At 40.4% G+C, this 19,740-nt stretch overlaps 1 protein-coding gene and 1 long non-coding RNA gene across 2 annotated transcripts in view; one reads left to right on the forward strand and one right to left on the reverse strand.

Moving 5' to 3' along the window:
- The window catches only part of enpp1 (ectonucleotide pyrophosphatase/phosphodiesterase 1), a 34,687-nt gene extending 23,764 nt beyond the window's left edge, over positions 1 to 10,923 (reverse strand). The window contains exons 1-5 of the mRNA XM_040018594.1: positions 10,606 to 10,923; positions 5,687 to 5,756; positions 1,974 to 2,034; positions 176 to 273; positions 16 to 95 (exon numbers count right to left, since the gene is read on the reverse strand). Of these exons, the coding sequence (XP_039874528.1) occupies positions 16 to 95; positions 176 to 273; positions 1,974 to 2,034; positions 5,687 to 5,756; positions 10,606 to 10,734 (438 nt within the window). The 5' untranslated portion in view covers positions 10,735 to 10,923. The remainder of the gene's footprint in view (positions 1 to 15; positions 96 to 175; positions 274 to 1,973; positions 2,035 to 5,686; positions 5,757 to 10,605) is intronic.
- LOC120725565 lies at positions 3,616 to 4,201 on the forward strand. The gene is made up of 2 exons (XR_005694141.1): positions 3,616 to 4,020; positions 4,133 to 4,201. It is a non-coding gene; the product is annotated as an uncharacterized LOC120725565 (long non-coding RNA).
- Positions 10,924 to 19,740: the final 8,817 nt, after the last annotated feature.

Consider the following 19,740-nt stretch of genomic DNA (forward strand, 5'->3'; position numbering starts at 1 on the left):
ACAAAAAACACTCACAGTCACAATGGTGTAGTGGTTGGGAAAGGTCTTTGTGGGATAAACAGGCCTCAGGTATGGCGTCGTAGTTCCATTATTTCCTGCAATGTAACAAAGTCACATTGTTACCTTGAGCTGTAAATCGTAAAGAACTGTGAGACAGGCGATGTTTTTGACTTACGTAACTTGCTGATAACAGGCATGTGACTCGCATGTTCTTTCAGATACGCTGCCCGGAAACCGTCCAAAGACACCAGGATGAGAGGAGGCTTTGAAAATCTGGACAGGAAAAACATCTGATAAATACATTCTCTAAGGGGACGCTGACCTGTGTTTATCATTAATAATCTGGAGTCATCTTTCCGCTCCTTCTAGTGCCAAGTTTTTCTATAAGCAAGTCTAATCACACAACAGCATCTTGAAATGGCTACAGTCAGTCATTTCGAAGCATTTTTTAAATCAACTTTCATATCATAGCTCACTGAAACATAAAAACTGAACCAAATTTAAGACAAATGAAAATTTAACTGACTTTACTTTTCCATCTGTGACATTTCAATCATCTTCTCTCCTCCTATCGGTTTCCTTTCAGTTCAGAAGTCTTTCAACATCATGTCCCTTTCTTAGAATGTCTGCCCTTTAACATTGCTTTGGTGTCAAGCCACTGAGAGCAGGAATTAGACCTGTGGCTGAATGCGCTGTACTATGTAGCAGCGCTGGCATTAAACCAAAACAAGCTAAAAGTTGTGAAACAGACCTGGAGAAGGAAGAGTTGGTTATGATTTTCTGTAGAGTTGCAAATATGAAAATGTCTTTCATTTTTTATTGTTAATGTAGAATAAAATCATCAATAGAATTCAGAAAATCATATAAAAATAGATACAATTAAAGCAGTTTATTGAGGGTTCTCATGTGACATCATGCGGACATAGTTTAAAATTTGTCTGCCTCTGATTTATAAAGCATGTTTCACAGATAAAAATCACAGAGTGCTTCACAATAAAGCCAGAAAACTCCCCTGAAAAACATAACACTGGCCAGTTTGTGTACTGGTCGTCTATTACTGGTATTAGCTGTGTAGTTGTAAAATGTGTAAAAGTGACGCTAAGTGGAAATAGGGAAGGTTCAACTTCAAAGTAAAATATGTGCTTTTTGAAACTGCAGCACTATGGTAGAACTTTTATGCTGAAGGCAAACTGTCTCCATTTCCGGTTTGCATGTCACTTTTAAAAGTTTCACAATAGCTCCGAGAGCAAGCCCATCACACCCATTCAAACTAGCAGCAATATGCTAGTAACCAAAATAATCATAAGAAAGATTTTGGCAACCTGTCAGGAAAGTAAAAGTGTGGTGCATCCATAGAAACAATAAAAAACAACACTCATATAAATAATACAGACATGTGTGCGCCTTATTGTATTTTTCAAACTAAAATAGCTTCATCTGGAGCCGCAGGACCATTTTTCCACAGTCTGACGCGTCTGTCTGAGGTTACTCCCTCGCCAAGACAGAAACACAAACATGTGACCACGCTCTCGTGCAAACACACAGACACAACTCATCAACACATGCCTGATTACTCGGCCATTACCCCAGTTTCCATAGAGACGGTTACTTTTTCCCCAATAAAGCAACACCACTGGGAGAGAACAAGCCGTGATTCAGCTATTTACAAGATAAAAAATATGGACGTTAGCTGGGTAAGCAACCAGAGGGTGACAGAAAGGATACTCTAGCCTGCTTTGTATGTTGATAATGTTTGCTAACAGTGAACAATGGTTCCTTCTCAGGGAAAATGTGGGTGATATGATTAAATAGTTCCACTTTCAGATCTGTGATATGTTACAACTTAGGATTCAGACAGAGGAGGACCAGAGCTGATGTAATCCAAAGGAATCCAGGTGGAATTTGTGTATTCAATTTTATGAAAAGTAAATCTGTTTTCACATTGCTGAAGCCAAACAAAAGTATTATATTACCCAGAAGGACACTGTGGCTGACTGACTTCCTGAAAGGGCTCTTCCATCCAGACTTCCCCTCCTGTGAGAAAAGAACTGTGTTACTAAGGAAAATGTAGGTTTTCTATTTAATTCCAGCACACTTTTTGGGTTAATGCAAATGTCAATAAATAATATATATTAACATGACACAGTGACCTTGCAAGGTAAGTTACTAGAACTGTTTTGACAACCACTTAGATCCTCAGTCTAAACTCTTACAGATTTTAAAACCTTTCATATAAATAACGGAATCTATGTTAAACCACAAAAGGACATCACCTGACAAGCTTTGAGGATATAATATGATCCCATCTGGTGGACAGCAACTAAAGCAGTCTGTCAAGTTCACCCTTTAAATGGCACTGTTGAATAATTTGACTACCAGTGAAGAGGATGTGTAAGTGCAAAGTGACATTACTTTTTCATCCACATTTACAAGAAGACTGGAAGCATTTCGACACAGAACACATGCTGCGCTTTCATTTTGCCTCGGAGAAGATGAGATCACCATAGAAACAATCTTGGAAACAAAGAAGTGAAACATAACACGTTGTAACCTGATGTATCCACACATGCACTGAAACCCCTCCCCCCCAAAAAACGTCATTATTTCACTTTATCTGATAAGTGAAATATATACAATGATGTTTTAAGAATGCATTAATTGGTTTGTTACATCAGGGAACTACATAACCTGTGAACACAACAGTACAGACTGTATTCAGTGCAAACTTTTTAGCCCTCAGCTGTTTCCTTACGTAACAGGGCTTTCATGATATCACAGTTTCACTTCATGTCTGTCGTGTTGGATAATGACACCAGTCAGGAAAAAGACTCCTGGTTTGAATCTTGCTGTTGGCTGTTTGAGTGTTCTGCAGGAGCCTGCATGGGTTTCCACCAACTGATCGAAGTCATGCATGTTAATTTGATTTTAAATGGGCTGTAGGATGGGAATGTAAGACTGTTTTCCTCTCTGTGTTAGCCTTGTGACAGACTGGTGACGGCGTTTATCCCGTCTCGTTATCCTCAATTCATGGTTATTATGACACCCCAGAAGAAATGAGCCTCATTTTCATTAGAGCTCTTATTGTGCCTACTTGATGCATTTACTAATGAGAGGGTCTGTATCAAAGACACACAACTATTAAGTTATTCTTTTGATGGGTGGATTTGGGTTTTACATATTTTTACATGTTTCATTTGTTGCCGTTCTTTTAACTCTCTCAAGCCTAACCTGTCGCTGGCATCAGACAGGTGTTTTGTAACCCTCTTTTCAATATCTGCAACTCCCGTAACTCCTGAACCATTTGCTTGATTGAAATAATTGCAACGGTTCCTGAAAGCAGCGACTCTGCGCTTTTCAGTGATATTAGGGTTATTACGGTAATCCCAGGCACGGTGTCTTAGCAGCTCCGTGAAGATGAAGGTTGGTCCTCCCAAAACAACAAAAAACACAAAGGAAAAAAGCCGTCACTTGCTCTTTCTGCTGTGAGAGAGGCTAATACAATACTGTTGTTTATGCATCAGTAATATATGATTATCTAAGAGAGAGCTGCAAGAACAGCACTTCCTTCCTGCGTTATGTAGAGACATGTATAACAGAAAAAACCAAATATAAGTGTTGCTTCCTGGAGCTGTTAGAAAACAAAAGCAGCACTTAGTTTGGGAAAGACAATAGACAGTAAAACAATCATAACATTTATTCTAGTTGTTGTAATCAAATGCGAACTGAGAATACGCCCTCAAATGTTGTAACGGTCTGCACAGGTTGATAAGAAACCTTCCTTACTCAAGGACTTTCCCACAGGCAAGGCATCACCAAGCAGGATATTTTGGGTCACCTCTTTAACCTTTTAAACATCTGCCTTCCTTATGCATCCATCAAGTCTCCTGCTGTACTGACAGGGCATACGACAGAGGGAGCCTTAGCACATGGGTGAAAAATCCCCTCCTCGCTGCGTCGGGGCCAGCTATGTGGTTTGGACTTAACACGGGGATGCTCTGTCTCAGGAGACGGCTTTCTATGGTGAGTAATCGACATAAAAAGCCACTCTCAGCATTTTGTACAACACAGCGTCAGCCTATAGGAACAAGTGGAGTTCTGGTTTATTTTTGTTTCTTTTAATCTGTTGCCAAAGGCCTCACCAAGAAAGCAGCAGTATGAAAGATGTGAAAGTCCCAACAAAGCTGCACAGATGTAAGGACTGGTGAGTGAAAAGAAGCATTCTTCCCATATGCAAAGGTTTTATGTTAACTGAGGAGAAAATAGAGTGCATGTTAAAGGGAAATGCCACAGGAGAGAGAGGACCCCACCCAGGCTGGGGACTGCTGCCCACAGTCATCGCCGCTGCCCCCTAAATTGGAGGAGTGTTTTTGGCATGGTGGTTTTCAACAAAGAGCGTACTGACACTGCTGCCCACGTCTAACTGGGGCGAATCTATAGCTGCAGAAAACATTCCTCTGTCACTTAAGAGGGTATTTACGACTTGTTTTGCAACCATGGACAGAAAAAACTAGCCTACACCACCCTGACAAAAACATACGCTCAACCTATGCGGCGTCTTGGGGGTTAACTTTCACCTCTCTGTCTCTCTTTTGCTGCCTGGTTGGTAACTTTATCCTTCTCTACTGCTCCTCTAAATACTTCAAGTCTCAAGTTTCTGGAGGATCTGCAGCGGGATGTTAGGTGCTATACACGAGAGTGTGGAGCCTTGATTGTTATTTTACCAAGTGACAACCGCACCAAATGAGTTCTCGCTGAATAAATGCCAGAAATGTAACCTGAGATAATCTGTCTCACGCTCTTGTAGCCAAAGCACTCTATTCACTGTCCATGAGGAGTGAAAACCATGACTTAGACAAAACTCAGACAGAAAATGTATTAATGTGGTACTACACAGATTTACATGTGAGTGAAAGAAAAAGCGGGTCAGCACTTTGACAGCTGCATATCGAAGGTCAACTCTGAGAATTCATTAGGAAAAGCAATTGAAATCCTCGTGAATACAGGGCGCTGAGGTCTGTATTGACATTCTTCACATTTCCAACACCAGCACTTCACAGACTATATATCTACTAAAGTAAAATTCAAAGATATCCTGCAGTAACAGACTTATGTGGATTGTTGTTTTGTTTCCTGCGCAGAAGGATGCACATGTGTGTTGCAGTGACACGAAGTCCCGCTAATATTTTCATCTTGTACCACTTATTGACAGCTGCAGCAGCAATATGTCTGGATATGCACCAACCAAAGGAAGAGGGACTGCAAGCAATCAAACGTGGCAGTGAAGAAATGTAGCTTTTCTTAAAACTGTTTTTGCTGTTTTGAGGAAGAAGATACACTTAACTTGTTTATTAAACCACAAGAACATGCATAAAGCGGTTTGATGAGAAACAGGGGTGTTAAATAAATAAATTCTATTAGTACTATGGAATATAGCCAGTCCCAGGCTCACTTGGCGCAATCCAAGGTGACCAGGCCAACATTATACCAGAGGCAAAACAGTTTCTTTAAAATTTAAATGTAATCCAAGCTGAATGAAAAATATGCTATAAATGAAGCACAAATCATGAAGGGGGAAGAGGGAGGGAGATTGGGGACTTTTCCAACAGCCATTGGGCAAGAATTATGAAAATGAGGAGGTGAAATGTACATTAATTTAATGCTGGTTAATTAAAACAATCAATCTTACCTGATCCTTTCTCCTTTTTCAGAAAAATCACCACAGCCAGGATAACCACCAGTAAACACAGCAGCAGAACCTATAACCCAGAAGATAAAATGGCAAGATGTTTGTTAAAGCTGTTAGGGATAGCAGCCACTAATTTCACATTATTTTGAACTATTTGAACTTTGAGAAAAGAAAAAGGTTCAAGCACTACAAAATCTTGTCTCTCTCAAGAGAAGACACAAATTAACAAAACTAAATCACGTCCACACTCAAAGCTTCAGCTCTAGAGAGAGCAGTGTTGGCTGTTGTACAGCAAGTATTAGATGGGATCCTCTTCACCTAATGACTAAATCATGCTGTTATTTTGCCTCTTAGCATCACTAACACGAGGCTGACATTACAGGCTCTTAAAATAATATTAATGGACCGATCATGAATAAATTTGTTGTATCCACAGTTCGCAGAGGAACCCAGGTGACTCACATGATCCTCTTAAATTTCCAAGTTTTCTTTTCAAAAAATGTGATGCAGCTGCAGATGCAGACTGAGAATCACAAAAACAGCCAAGCTACGAGACGGTCAAGAACAAACGGGCTCAGTGTTTCTCTGTACTTCACTGTCTTCAATTCCGTTTAAAAACTGTGTCTGGAAAAAATTATTTTATTGAATCGTTTATTTACACTTTACGCACCAGAGACAGCATGCTATTTTTCCCCAGATCCTCGTCCAACAGGGGGAAAACCCCTGATCGGATTACAACTCTGTGTGCATTGTTACTAAACTACAATCATGTAAAAAAAAAGAAAAGAAAAAAAGAAAAAACATACAGAGTTTGACGTCTCCAAGTTAAAATAAAAATGTACGTGTCTTATGCAACTTTGTTACTTTTTTACTGTTAAGAATAGGCATTTGGGACCTGTTGAATTACACTAGGGTGGCAAACACTACTCGATCACCATGCTATTGTTTTCTGTATACTTCTAATTATGCTTACATTAGCTTTTAGCTCAAAGCCCTACTCCATTACTGCAGCTGAAGAGGTTTAGATACGTTGCTTTATTCAGTTATCCTTCTACCGTCCACCGAGACTTCCATCTGTATCCTTACAGGCTCAACTGTTGATTTTAACAATTTCCACACCATCTCCATCTGTCTATATATTAGTCTCAGCTCTCTGCAGTTGGAAGTAGTGATCCAGAATTGTTTTTGTTTGTTTTTTTTAAAAATCACAGGACAGCAGCTCCCTGGGGGCGAGTGGTTTGTAATTAGATGGGTGTTTCAAAGATTACTTTACTTAGAAATGACAGTGTTTACCAGGGTTATCACGGATGCTGATTTTGAAGCGTCTGCGATGCCCCAAACCAGGCCAGTTGCTCATTATGGCATTACAAATCTTCATTTTAAATGTGTCGCCAGATTTTAATATTTATTATTCTGGTAAAATTGTGCCTTGAAATCACAGTTTTTAAAGAGTATAATATGTAAGTGCGTTATGGCTCATCTCCTTTTATTCCTATGACCATCTTATCACCTCTCTGCTGGGAATGCAGCTGCATTTCCTTAGCACAACACAAGTCATAGTTTAAAGCAAGTCTCTTGTTCTCTGGTGTCACTTTTTGCTGGCACAAAGAGTCTAATTTCCTCTAATAACTGATACGTTTTTAATCTTTTCACACTGTTTCTGTAGTCTATTACTTTTAACTGAAAGGGGGAAAAAGCTAAACTAAAAAGTTCAAAAAAACAGGCTTAAAGTGGAAAAACATAAATTCTTCCTAGAGGAAAGATTTTACAGAGGATTTACAGTTTAAACAAACAAATCCTCAAGCCAAAACTAGTCCGATCCTCCCAAGCTAGAAAGCTACAGCAGTACAGCAGGAGTAATCTACTTAGTGTGATTCACAAGAGCTGGAATTCCTATACAGGTATGAAAACGCACTGCTGTATTTGGTGTCTGGGTACGTGCACTTATTTTCCCCAGCTATAGGTGAAAAAAACTGTAAACTTGGATGGGCTTCACAGAAATGCTTAAAGACGGGGTCTCTGTGGGTTGTGAAAGTAAACAGACTGTCTGGTGGAAACCTACTGGGCTGATTGAAACACACTTTAATACTTATTCAGACCCCCCACCATGACCACCACTCATTTTCCATTGTCTACAAGAGAATGATGTAAAGGTTCTGAAATTAAACTACAGATGAAAGTCATCTTCGAAGTGGACATCAAAAAAAGGCTATCCAAAGACACAAAAACTCTTTCTAGGGAAGTGTCATTCTAGTTCAGGGGTGGACTTAGACACAAAAGCTAAGGGCTACACATCAAACTGCCATCATATGTGGCCTTATGACATGCACAAAGCTGAAAGATATGGTAGATATGACAAGCTGCTCTCGCATAAGCCTGGATCCTTGATCCAAAAAAACATAACAACAACTCTGCTACTTTTCTGTGTTAATCAGGTGCACAACTGCACAACTGAAGCAATCTAGCTTCTCAGGCAGCAAAAGAGGAACTACCATAGAAAAAACAGTTTAAGGTGGGTGGAGTTTGAACAGATCTATGTGGTGAAGGAGTGGTAGACATTCACTTTATTATTCATTGTCATAAAGTGTTAGTGGGTACTCAAGATTGAGCTTTTACTTATTTTTGAGTTATTTTGGGTTTTTAAGACATTAGGGATGTATTGCAAAGTATTTACTGCACCATTTTCTGGTAAACCCATTGAACTAAAGCTTACAATCTGCACTTAAAACACATCTTGATTGGTTTAATTTAAAATCCACTGTGGTAGTGTACAGAGGCGAAACTACAAAGTCATGCTATTGTCCGAATTCTCGTGGACCTTAAAAATGAGACCTTGTGTGTGTCTAATTGGTACAAAGCAGACAGCATCTGGTTATTGTGGTGTCGAGCTGAAGGTCGCAAGTGAATAGCTGAAAGGATGTGCACATTCTCAAATGACTTCTTTGACGTGCAGTTTATGCCTCAGTGATGAAGGAGATCACGAACATTCCAGACATGTTTAACTTTCCACTTCCAACTTAAAAAAAATCACCATTTATTTCACTATATTACAGCAAGAAACATGTTTTTCTGATATGACTATGACCGCAGCAATATAAAACAAGTCCATAAAACATAACGGTATTTTTCTTTACAATTGCTTCAATTATGTTTTTTTCTGTAAAGACTGAAACACACTCCAGATTTAGCCTCCACAAAGACTAAGTGTGGTTAGTTTCAATGCCCCGAGGAGCTGTGAACAATAAAAGCTGCTGTTGTTTTCTGAGACGTTCCTTCTGTGATAAAAATACTGTTCTGGGGAAAACAAAGAACAGACCCAGCAGATTAAAATGTCCATTCCTGCCAGTGATGGAGATAGCCAAGTATTGCGTCAAAGTTCGCACAGCCTGTCTTTTGGTCGACATATTTTTAAACCTTTAAGTTATTATTTTTCAGATTTAGACTAATAATTCAATATACATATTTACCAATGCTACATTATTACAGATTACACCTTAAAGCGCTACCAAAGTTTTGATCTACTGGCCCAGATGTGGGGATGTTACTGGACACTGAAGATTATTGATCAAGTCAGAATCTTAAAATTAACAATGTGTTTTGTAAGAGAGTCCAGGGTCAAGATGGGCCGGTTTAAATGAGTCTGTTCTTGATGGTAGCACAAGAAGAACAGGCCAAGCCGTGACAAACGTCCACATCCACCTTCTTTCACTGTTTAATTCAGGTTCTTGGGCGGGGTGCTGGAGCCTACCACACATTTCATAAAAGTTAGAAGTGTGTTACACTTTGCACAGATAGCTAGTTTATCTCAGGAACTGCCAATCAACCCAACACACATCTTTGGGCTGTGGAAGCTGGAGTACTCAGATAGAGCCCACTGGGAGGACATGCAAACCCCACACAGAAAGACTCCAGCCAGCCTGTGGATTCAAACCAGTGGCTTTTTAGTTTTAGTCATCAGTGCTGACTATCACAGCACTGTGCCTGTCTGTTTGTTGAACAGTCTTGCATTAGAGTAAAACAAATATTGCTCAATTATGTGAGAAACGAATTGCCTAATTAGTCAACGTTATAAATAATTATAGTTATAAACAACTTCAGCTACTACCTGTGCCTCTGCACGGTAACATCTAGAACCACTAAAACTACATCAAAACAAAGCGCTGGCAGGACGACTAATTTTCCAGCTGCCTGAATATACCCAATATTTTGCTGAAACGACACTTTGGATCAGAGTCAACGTTGTGGGGTCAGAGCTCCACCCAGCCCTGCTTCACACTAACAACTGCAGGTCTTGTCCACCTGCAGAGAGCCTGCTGGCCTGTGTCTGTTTGCAGTGGAGTGAAAACATTTAGTTTCCACGTTCACGCTGGCAACACTGACAGTCTCGTCTGTGTGGCAGCTGTGAATTAATGACAGTGTGAGTAAACAGTGCAGAAATGCTGACCCGAGGATGTGGTTTTTGATCCCTGACGATGGTTCTCTTCCCCTAGTTAAACATCACACAGTGTCAGTTGGGTTAACTGTCTAATGTTTGACAAAAATTATACAAAAAAAAGGACTAAGACTCAACAGGGCCCAAAATGACGCCTTCAAATGTTTTTTAAACCCTAGAATCCAGTTTGCAATTATGAGACAAAAGAAAAAAGATGTACATCTCTTCATTTCAAACAGGGACAGATGATTTTTTCTTCTAGAGGACAAAAGACAGCAGCTACTTATTAATCAATAATATCATCTATAATAATAGTGCCCCTGACACTTTAAGGGTTTTCCAATTTAAAAGTCACATTTAAGATCATGCAGTAATATGAGTGGCAGGAGCTCAGACACATACATTAACTATAATGTGTGACTTTCACACTGCGGAAGTCAATCGCTCAAAGTTGCCCTCCATGCTGCCAAAGTGCAACTGAACATACCCCAATAATGATTTTACGGCGGGTACTCCTTTTATTCTCATTCATGCTCCTCTGACTCTCCACCTCTCGTGTCCCAAATAAAGACGCTGCCTGTTCCGCCGACCCGTCCTCTCCTTTGGTCACTTCCATGCTGTTGAGCGCAAAAAAACAAAACAAAAAAAAAGACGCCTGCCAGTGCTTTCCAGGTTGGACTGAGTAGCAGGATGGGATGCAGCTCTGAGGAATATATAGAGGGGAAATGCCCGCCTTTCTGACGTCTTCAAGTTTTTGCAAAGTGGCTACATGTGTTAGATCTAAGGGAGGAGGAGGATCCAAGATCCAAGAGGATCCAAAGCAGAGCAGAAAGCAGAAACTCCCCCTTATTCTGACCCCTTTTCCTCTAATGTGGCGAGGAAATAGTACTTTACCCACTTTAAAGCCAATCAGAGTCACTTTAAAAGAAAATAAAACCCAGACACATTCAGAATACGCATGCCTCAGACGTATTATCACGTCTAATTTCTTTGATTTAGGACATTGACTCAAAATAAAAAGCAAACACAGATACAGTAATTACGGACTTTCTATGAAAATCCATTATAAGGTCGTGGAGCTGCCACCATCTTGTGGCCAGACTTAAGTGGTGCATTAGGTTCCAGTTCGAGGGTTGCGTCTCATGCAAATATTTAAATTAATAAAAAAAAACCCCAGTTCAACATATTTTCCTTTCCTTAAATAGGAATCTAAGGCTTTTGGCTTGACTATAGTCTTATTTAATTTCACTTACCGTTGGCAAATTTGAGCTTGGCGCTAGTGACTGCTTGCTAAAAATTATCCACTGAAGGAAAAATTATCCACTAGAGGGCGCTGCTCCACCTCTTCTATTCTTTCTTCTATTCAAAAATAATTTGGTCAACAAAAAGAAATAACAGCCGATTACAAAAGATATTCGGCCTCATATGAAAACAGAAATAAAATTTGTATTTTAATAAATTGTAGTCCTGCTAGAAAAAGGTTTGCATGTAGCATAACAGCATTAAACTCCTTTAATATAAACCTCAGGCAACCAGAGCTATTTTCAGAGTTCCTTCCATGAGGTCTGTAAGCTTTACTTGGCTGGTTTAGAAGCGATGTATGGTAAATGGCCTGTATTTGTATAGCGCTTTACTTAGTCCCTATGGACCCCAAAGCGCTTTACACTACATTCAGTCATTCACTCATTTACACACACACTGGTGATGACAAGCTACATTGTAGCCACAGCTGCCCTGAGGCGCACTGACAGAGGCGAGGCGACCTGTCTCTGAAAGGTACCTGGTGTTCATCCGCCCCATATGCCCACCCCTATGAAAAAATTCTGGAGACACCATTGCATACAGATCAGTCTTATGAAGTATTTGGGTTTTTCTGGCAAAAAGTATTTGCCAGAAAAAAATATTACAATGGAAAATATTACAATGTAGTAATTAGACATGGAAAATTGTAATAAAAGTAATAAAATAGTGACAATTTCAGAGTTTTTCCAGCCTTTCCTGTTGAAAATTTCATACATAACACTGTGTGACCTGGACTTCACCTATACAATATTTACAATAACATTTTTAAGAGCAGTTGTCACATTGGGCAAATACTGATATTAGTCAGTGAATGACACTTAACATTCAGAAATAGTGCTGCTTTTCGCTTCCTATCTTGCCAGAGAGAGTCATAATAATGCACACCCTCTTATGTGTGCATTAAAGCTATCTTAGCTTCACACATTCTTCTTGTTCTTCTTCAAAAATATACTAAGGTCTTCTTTTCAAGTGCCTCTTAAGCAGAGCTGTTTTGCAGCTTGGACTTATCGGCCATCTTTGGTGCTTAATGGTGTTTATTAAATAAGCTAATCCTGCCAGAAGTTTTGTAGATCCCATCAAAACATTTCATACCAGCAATTAGCAGAGGCTGTTAAAAGTAAAGCATATACAACTGGTCAAAGTGTGAGTGCAGCCTTTGGAAAATCCAAATAAAACTTTGTATATTATGTTGCTGTATCACACACTAACTTTTGACCATTCTGACCTAATGAAAATTTAATTTGGATCACCCCATTGCCCATTTAAAGTGTCAGGTGCAGTATTAACTGATGTCGATTCTTAGTATCCTCACTGCGATTTGCTTCTACTCTAACTAAATACAATTTAAATGATTTAACAGTAACACAAAAGCATGTTTTTGTTTGCAGGAAGCACTTAAATTCACATTCTCTAACTTTGAATCGATTGTTATGGGCACTTGCAGTTTATGCATATATATCCAAGCACACTACTCTGTGGTATTAAAGCATCCACTATATGGTGCTGTTGCAACACCTTCACAGTTATAATACATTTGGTATTTGGTGGTAGAGCTGTTTTCCTGTCACTATATGCAGTCATATAATATGGTTTCTTTCACATCCAGCTGTGTCCAGTTGTATGATCATTTTTTATCACATGTGGCTGGTGCCCCTGACCTCTGACCCCTGTGTTGTCTTGTACTCATAAACAGCCCAGGGCTACATGTTCTCACTGTCTGTTTAGTTTTGTCTCCCAGTGTGTGTTTGCATGTGTGTGTGTGCGTTAGCTCCATAAGCCTGAGTTTGTTTTTCATTGTACGCTATAGGGCTGTGCATGCATGCCCGAATGTGTGTTTCATGTTGTTGTTACAGTGACTGTTTCTGTGTGTGTGTTCTGCTCAGTGAGCTGCGTGTCTCTCAGCTGTGTCTCCCTACAGCTGCCCCTGACTCAGCTGGATATTACAACATGACCTTTAATACTGACCTACACATTTGGCACTTAATGTCTACATGATTCTGACCTAATGCTCAGACTGACAAAATAATCCAAGTAAACCCTTTTGTTGTGCACTTTGAGCTGCAAAGTATTTGTCATGGTAATCATGGCAGCAACCCAGAACATTTAGACATGTAGACATGATCAAAACTGAACTCAAATGGCTTCCACAAAGATCTGAATCCAACAGAGCACCTTTGGAATGTGGTGGAACAAGAGATTCCCATCATGGATGTGCAGCTGACAAATCTGCAGCAGCTGTGTGACGCTATCATGTCAGTGGGGACAAAAACCTCTGGAATGTTCCCAACACCTTGGTGAGTCCATGCCATGAAGACTTAAAATAGTTGGAGAGGCCGCAGAGTGCACAAGGAACTTTGTCTTAATGAAAGAAGGAAACAATAGTGTATGAAAGTTTAAAGATGTAAACCTTTTTAAGGGAACCTCTTGAAAGCAAAAGGATGCTTGGCTAGCCATCATCAAAAGGAATTTTGTAATAAAACAAGAAGAGTTTGACTTATGCTTTGCTTTTCAGTTGGTGGAACCCAGAGACCAAATAGTGGGCCTGGGCACTTAAAAGGTTGCGGAAAAAATTTGTAAAGGTGTTCAATAATGACCGATAATGACATCCATCCATCCATCCATCCATCCATCCATCCATCTTCTTCCACTTATCTGAGGCTGGGTGTCGGGGGCAGCAACCTAAGCAGAGAAGCCCAGACCTCCCTCTTCCCAGCCACCTCCTCCAGCTTGTCTGGGGGAACACCAAGGCGTTTCCAGGCCAGCTGAGAGATATAATCTCTCCAGTGTGTCCTGGGTCTGCCCTGGAGCCTCCTCCCCGTGGGACATGCCCAGAACACCTCACCCAGGAGGCGGCCATGGAGCATCTTCGTCAGATGCCTAAACCACCTCAACTGGCTCCTTTCAATGTGGAGGAGCAGCGGCTCTACTCTGAGCCCCTCCCGGATGGCTGAACTTCTCACCCTATCTCTCTCTTTTTTTTTTTTTTGTGTCCCGTTTGGATCTTTAACCATCAGAATTGTTGTCTTAAGGCCAAGAAAGATGCCAAGCGGATTTATTTTACCAAGTGGATCATCATGGCCTTGCCATATTGGTCCATTTGATTGACCTTTATTATAATTATGAATTTATTTTATTTTCGGTTGCTACAAACGGGACAGACATGACTGGGGGATAGGACAGGGAGAAAGAATGAAAGAAAGAGAGGGAGAGAAAGAAAACCAAAGGGGAGAAGAGACGGTGAGAAAGGGGGGAAGAAAGAAAGAAAAACAAACAAAACACCTGGATCACCTGTATGGAGAAAAAAAAACAGAAGAGAAAGCAAACAACAAAGAGCAACATAATAAAAAAAAACAGCACCATCACAATAAACTAGCTAGCAGTAGATATCAGTAGATACTAAATAATAAACGATATTGTGCAGCACGCAAGATAGACAGCGCACAATGTGCTTTGAGGCAGCAGCCAAGAAAGCTGTAGTCCGCGTCTGTGAACACCCGTGTGTACACCTGTGTGCATACCTGTGTGGATCAGCATGCTTGCATTCCAAAGGTTTCTCCATGTAACGATCTGCTAGGGAGTGTGGGGAGCCATAGCCCCGTCCACCAGGGTATGAAGCAGGAGGAGATCCAGGCCCCAGATATCCAGAGACCCCAGAGTACAAGGACCCGAGGAGGACCACCAAAAGGGGGGGAACCGTGCCACCCTCCTGGGAAGAGCTGAGTAGAGCCCCAAACGAGAGGTCACCCCTGCAGCTACGGAGCAGAGGCCAGAGGGGGTTGCAGTGGCGTGCCCGCGGGCTCTGCCGGCAGCCAGCTGTGCCAGAGAGGATCGAGCTTCAGGCCCAGAGGCCAGAGGCCTGAGGGCATCCCACCCCCCGGAAGGGGCCCAGCCGGGCCACAGGTGCCAGGCCCCGACAATCGGCCACCAGGAGTGAGCCGGTACATACCCTATCTCTAAGGTAGAGGCGTTATCTTACAACGCCAACTGTCAGCCATCTATAATCCAGTTTTGAGATCCCTTTCCAGACGCCTTAACGCCCACTCACATCCTGGGCCATTTGACCTCAATAAATCACATCATAGGGTGGGGCTAGGTTTCACTATGGGTTCACCTGAAACCTTAGCTGATTGCGACCCACACCCGTTTTCCACATCCCACATGGATGACTGAGAACCTTCACAGACAGTTAGCAGAGTGCTTTGACAGATAAGCAAGCGGCAGATACACAGTGGGTGAATTAACATAGGAAGCAAAACATCAAGTAAAGAAGAAGACACTCAAAGAAACAATAAAAAGACAGTAAAGACTTTCCTGTTAACAATTCTTTTGCTATTTAAACATACTATATGTACATTCAGAAAATTAAACCTTTCATTCATGTGCAACAGATTGCAGCAGCAACTATTTTTGCAATCACATTGCTGAAGCAATCTGCAGCACTGAGAGCAGGGATGAGAAGCAGAGAGGAGATGAACCCAGATAAAGCCTCGATTTATAAATAAAACACTGTGAAAGCAGCAGTTGGAGCAGTAGGTTAAAGAATTCATCAGCTGACAGTTATAAGCACATCCCCCGCCCTGAGATTTACTGCACTTGAGTTATTCCTTCAACTTTGCACAATCCTCAACCAATACTGAAGTCTTCTGTCTTCACAGGCATGTGTGTCACCAACTACCTGTCAGCATTCACAGCGGAGCGCCTATGCTTTCAGTCTGAGGCCTGCTTTTGTTGATGCCCGAGCACCTTTCAGAAACGTTGATATACACTTACCCACAACTGGAACACGTTGCCCACCTGGAACATGTTGACATATTTTTGGTTTTAACTGAGTTGTGACACTACAACATAAAACACGAGGTTGAACATTAGCAGTTTGCTTTAGCTTCACCATGTTTGTAAGATTAGAACAAATCTGAGTTATATAAGCACACTTTATTGAGTTACTGGGATCAGAAAAGGGCGAGAATAAGGTTATACACACCTACTGCACATCAGTCTGCATTATGAACATTATGGAGGTGTGAAAGCTGGTGCAAACAGGTTTTAGTTGGATAGCTTTAACTTTTTTGAGTTTCACTTTTTCAAATGATGCTACAAATCTGCTGAGGTTGGATGTGACACTTTAAAAAGCTTTGAAGTTGCTGTCATATTTGCTCAAGTTTTTTTTTAATGTGACTAAAAGAAAAGCAAAGATTTTTTTTTCTTAATTCAGCACTAATGGTAGTGCTGATTTGTTCCAAGGCTCTGAAAGCTTATGTAGAGCTGCTAACATTGCTCTTGATCTTGTTATTCTTCCATGTTTCAGTTTTATGCATTAAAAATCCATCCATCAATCTGTGAAATGCTCATCCAGTTACAGTACATAGTACATAGTTAGAGTACCCTGCTTAGACCCTGGACTCTGCCTAACCTGCAATAGAAGTGCCACTTACATTCACACCAGCAGACAGTTTAGAATCACCAACGAACCCAACGTGTATTTTTAGACTGTGGGAGGAAGTGGGAGCACCCAGAGAGAACTCATGGTAGCACACGGAGAATATGTAAACTTAGCACAAATAGACCCATGGCTGGCCCGAGGATTCAAACCAAGGACTTTCTTGCTGTGCATTAGTAAAGTTTACTTTTGTAGTTCTGCATCAAAAACTACAAATAACGGTGAAGCACAGAGGGTAGAATAAGCACAAATACTGCCCATGAGAAGGGACGTCCCCCAAGTTTAAGGCACACAAGGGAACAACACACATAATCTGCACATTTCCTCGGGGTTAAACAAGCATGCTTTCCATGTGGAAGACCAGCGCTAGTACAAGATGTTCTGTGTTTGTCTTACATAGCTTTGTGTTTCAAAATGTGTGCATTTTCACAGGTGTGTCACTGATTGTTTGAGACAGCGTAAAACCAGAAAAAGACATCTTCCAGTGGGGAAAAAATCTCATGAGGTTAATGTCAGATGAGCTTTCTGTCATAGACTGAATATATTTTGGGAAATGAACCCCTGCACAGAGAGAACAGCGGGGAAAGAAATGTACTCTGCACAAAGTGACAGTTTGGGACATATATTAGCAGACCGTGGTGTGCATATGTCTCTCCACATATAAATGTGTCTGTGGAGGTATTATGGTCAAGGTCTGCAGCTGCAGCCCTTTTTTGCCCAGGATGAAATTCTATCATGTGGCCTGCCAACTCTACTCAAAGGTAACATGTACTCTTTTTTCTTTTTTCTTTTTTACACTTTCTGCAAGCAATAGTCAGTGTACTTGTCTTTTGATCTTGGGTAAAGTTTTTTTTTTTTTTTTTAAAATAAAATTCTGTTTTGAAGTGGTTTTTAATAAAGATAAAATTGCTTCATTTCCAGCAAGCAAAAGAGTAATGTCATATTTATCACAGTCACCTGGAGAGTGAACTGTGATAACATGAGATCTATTATGATTTTCATTTTTTCATCATAAATATAGTAGAAATGGTGGGAATGTTCTAGAAAAGGAGTGTCAAACATAAGGCTCGGGGACCAGAATGGGTCTGCCAAGAATTCCAATCCAGTCCATTAGATGGTTTTGGAAAATGTGAATGAAGACATAAATTTCTGACTTTTGACTGCAATTTAACAAGTTTTAGAGCTTTTACTACTGATAAAAATCTCCCCCATGGCCATTCACAGTACAAAGTATTTAAATGATAAATTTCTTTAATTTTTACACACATGGTACAGTTTAAGATCAAAGAGTCCTACTGACAAGTTTCTTTCGTTAATTAGAGCACCATTTTTTATCATGTAGAAAAACTGAGATTTACTGTTGACCTTGTGCTTTTTGTCTTATATTAAGATATTTCATTGATTAAATGTGTAGTTAAACCTTCTTACACTGACAGAAATTTGAGTTTTACCAGTCCAGCCTACATAAGATCAAAGTCAACAATAAGTAATATGCAAGTAATCCACGTAGTCCAAGAATTCAAGTTTGAGGCTCCGTTTAAGGCAGTTTTTCCTGGGAGAGTAATATCCAAGCACATGACTTCTGGGGCAGCCAATCAGACCAAAGGCTAGAAGATGAAGTCAGTGAAGCTAATACTGCTGGTTTCAGATAGAGGATGACCTGGGGGCTGCACCAAAGCCAAGTATAAGATAAATACAGATGCATTTGTACTGTGAATCATGCAGAGCTACTGGGGTATAGTTCAAAATGATGAATATAGAGTATGTAATGAACACAAGAGGTTAACTTTAACATGTATGTGTGTTCAAAACACTGAGGGGTAAAATAATGGGAAAGGAATTGTCCTAGAAAGCTCATTCTGCTCATTGGCTGGATTTCAGTGGGAGAAATCGTTCATTACTAGTGATGGGCAGATGAAGCCTCATGAAGCACTGAAGCTTTTCATCCAATTGGTTCATCCCAGCGCAAAGCTTCTTGAAGCTTCATTTGCTCTAGTAGGACACCTACTGGACGTAGAAATATTAGTTGGCATGAATTTGAAGAGTGTGGCCTTTTGCACACAGCCTGTAAATGTCAACAACAAAAGGAGTGTGTAAAACATCTATATTGTAGTGATGCAGTACACTGTGTATATTTATACTGGCAGTATGGAAAATGATCATTTACTGTGAGGTGAGGTGTGGTTGGGGTGTGGACAGTGGTTGTGCTTTTGTAACGTTGAGGTATGGACAGCTACACACTGAGGCCTCTGTTCACATTTTATTCTGTAAAAACTAAATTTTCGCTGCTTTTATAACCTTTAGTGGGGAGAACATAGCTAGGATTTAATGATTTAACAAATCTTTTACATCCTTTGTCCTCCACAATGCTAAATGGCTGGGAGTCCTCAATCACCATGCTGACCAGGTCTTCATCTATTTGAGATTGTTCTCCTGAGGAAAGACAATAAAGACAAAGCACAAATATAAATATCACACACGTAACTTATTACAGCTGTATAATATTGTTATATCATTTAGTAACATTACTGCATGCTATATTATCATGGCATTTGATGGCTCACCTGGTCTTGCTCCACAATCGGTGTTCCCCTTATTCTCATGCAAAGCTCTGTAGTGCCTAAGCATGGATGAGGTGTTGTTGTTATATCCCAGCTCCCTGGCACATAGCAAACACTTCACCTTGTACAAAAGTAAAGACAGCTTAACATAAATTGTATTGCACCATCAGTATTATGAAAATACATCTTCTGTAGAAATTTACATACCTTGTTGGGAGGAATAAGATCAAAATGTTCCCACACAGGGGAGGACATCCTCCTCTTCTTAGCTGGATCCATTCTCTCCTGACTTTCTCTCCTCACTCTCATAAACCTCCAAACT

Source organism: Simochromis diagramma, unplaced genomic scaffold, assembly GCF_900408965.1.
Source record: "Simochromis diagramma unplaced genomic scaffold, fSimDia1.1 OVJJ01000802.1, whole genome shotgun sequence".
In the NCBI taxonomy this organism is placed as follows: Eukaryota; Metazoa; Chordata; class Actinopteri; order Cichliformes; family Cichlidae; genus Simochromis; species Simochromis diagramma.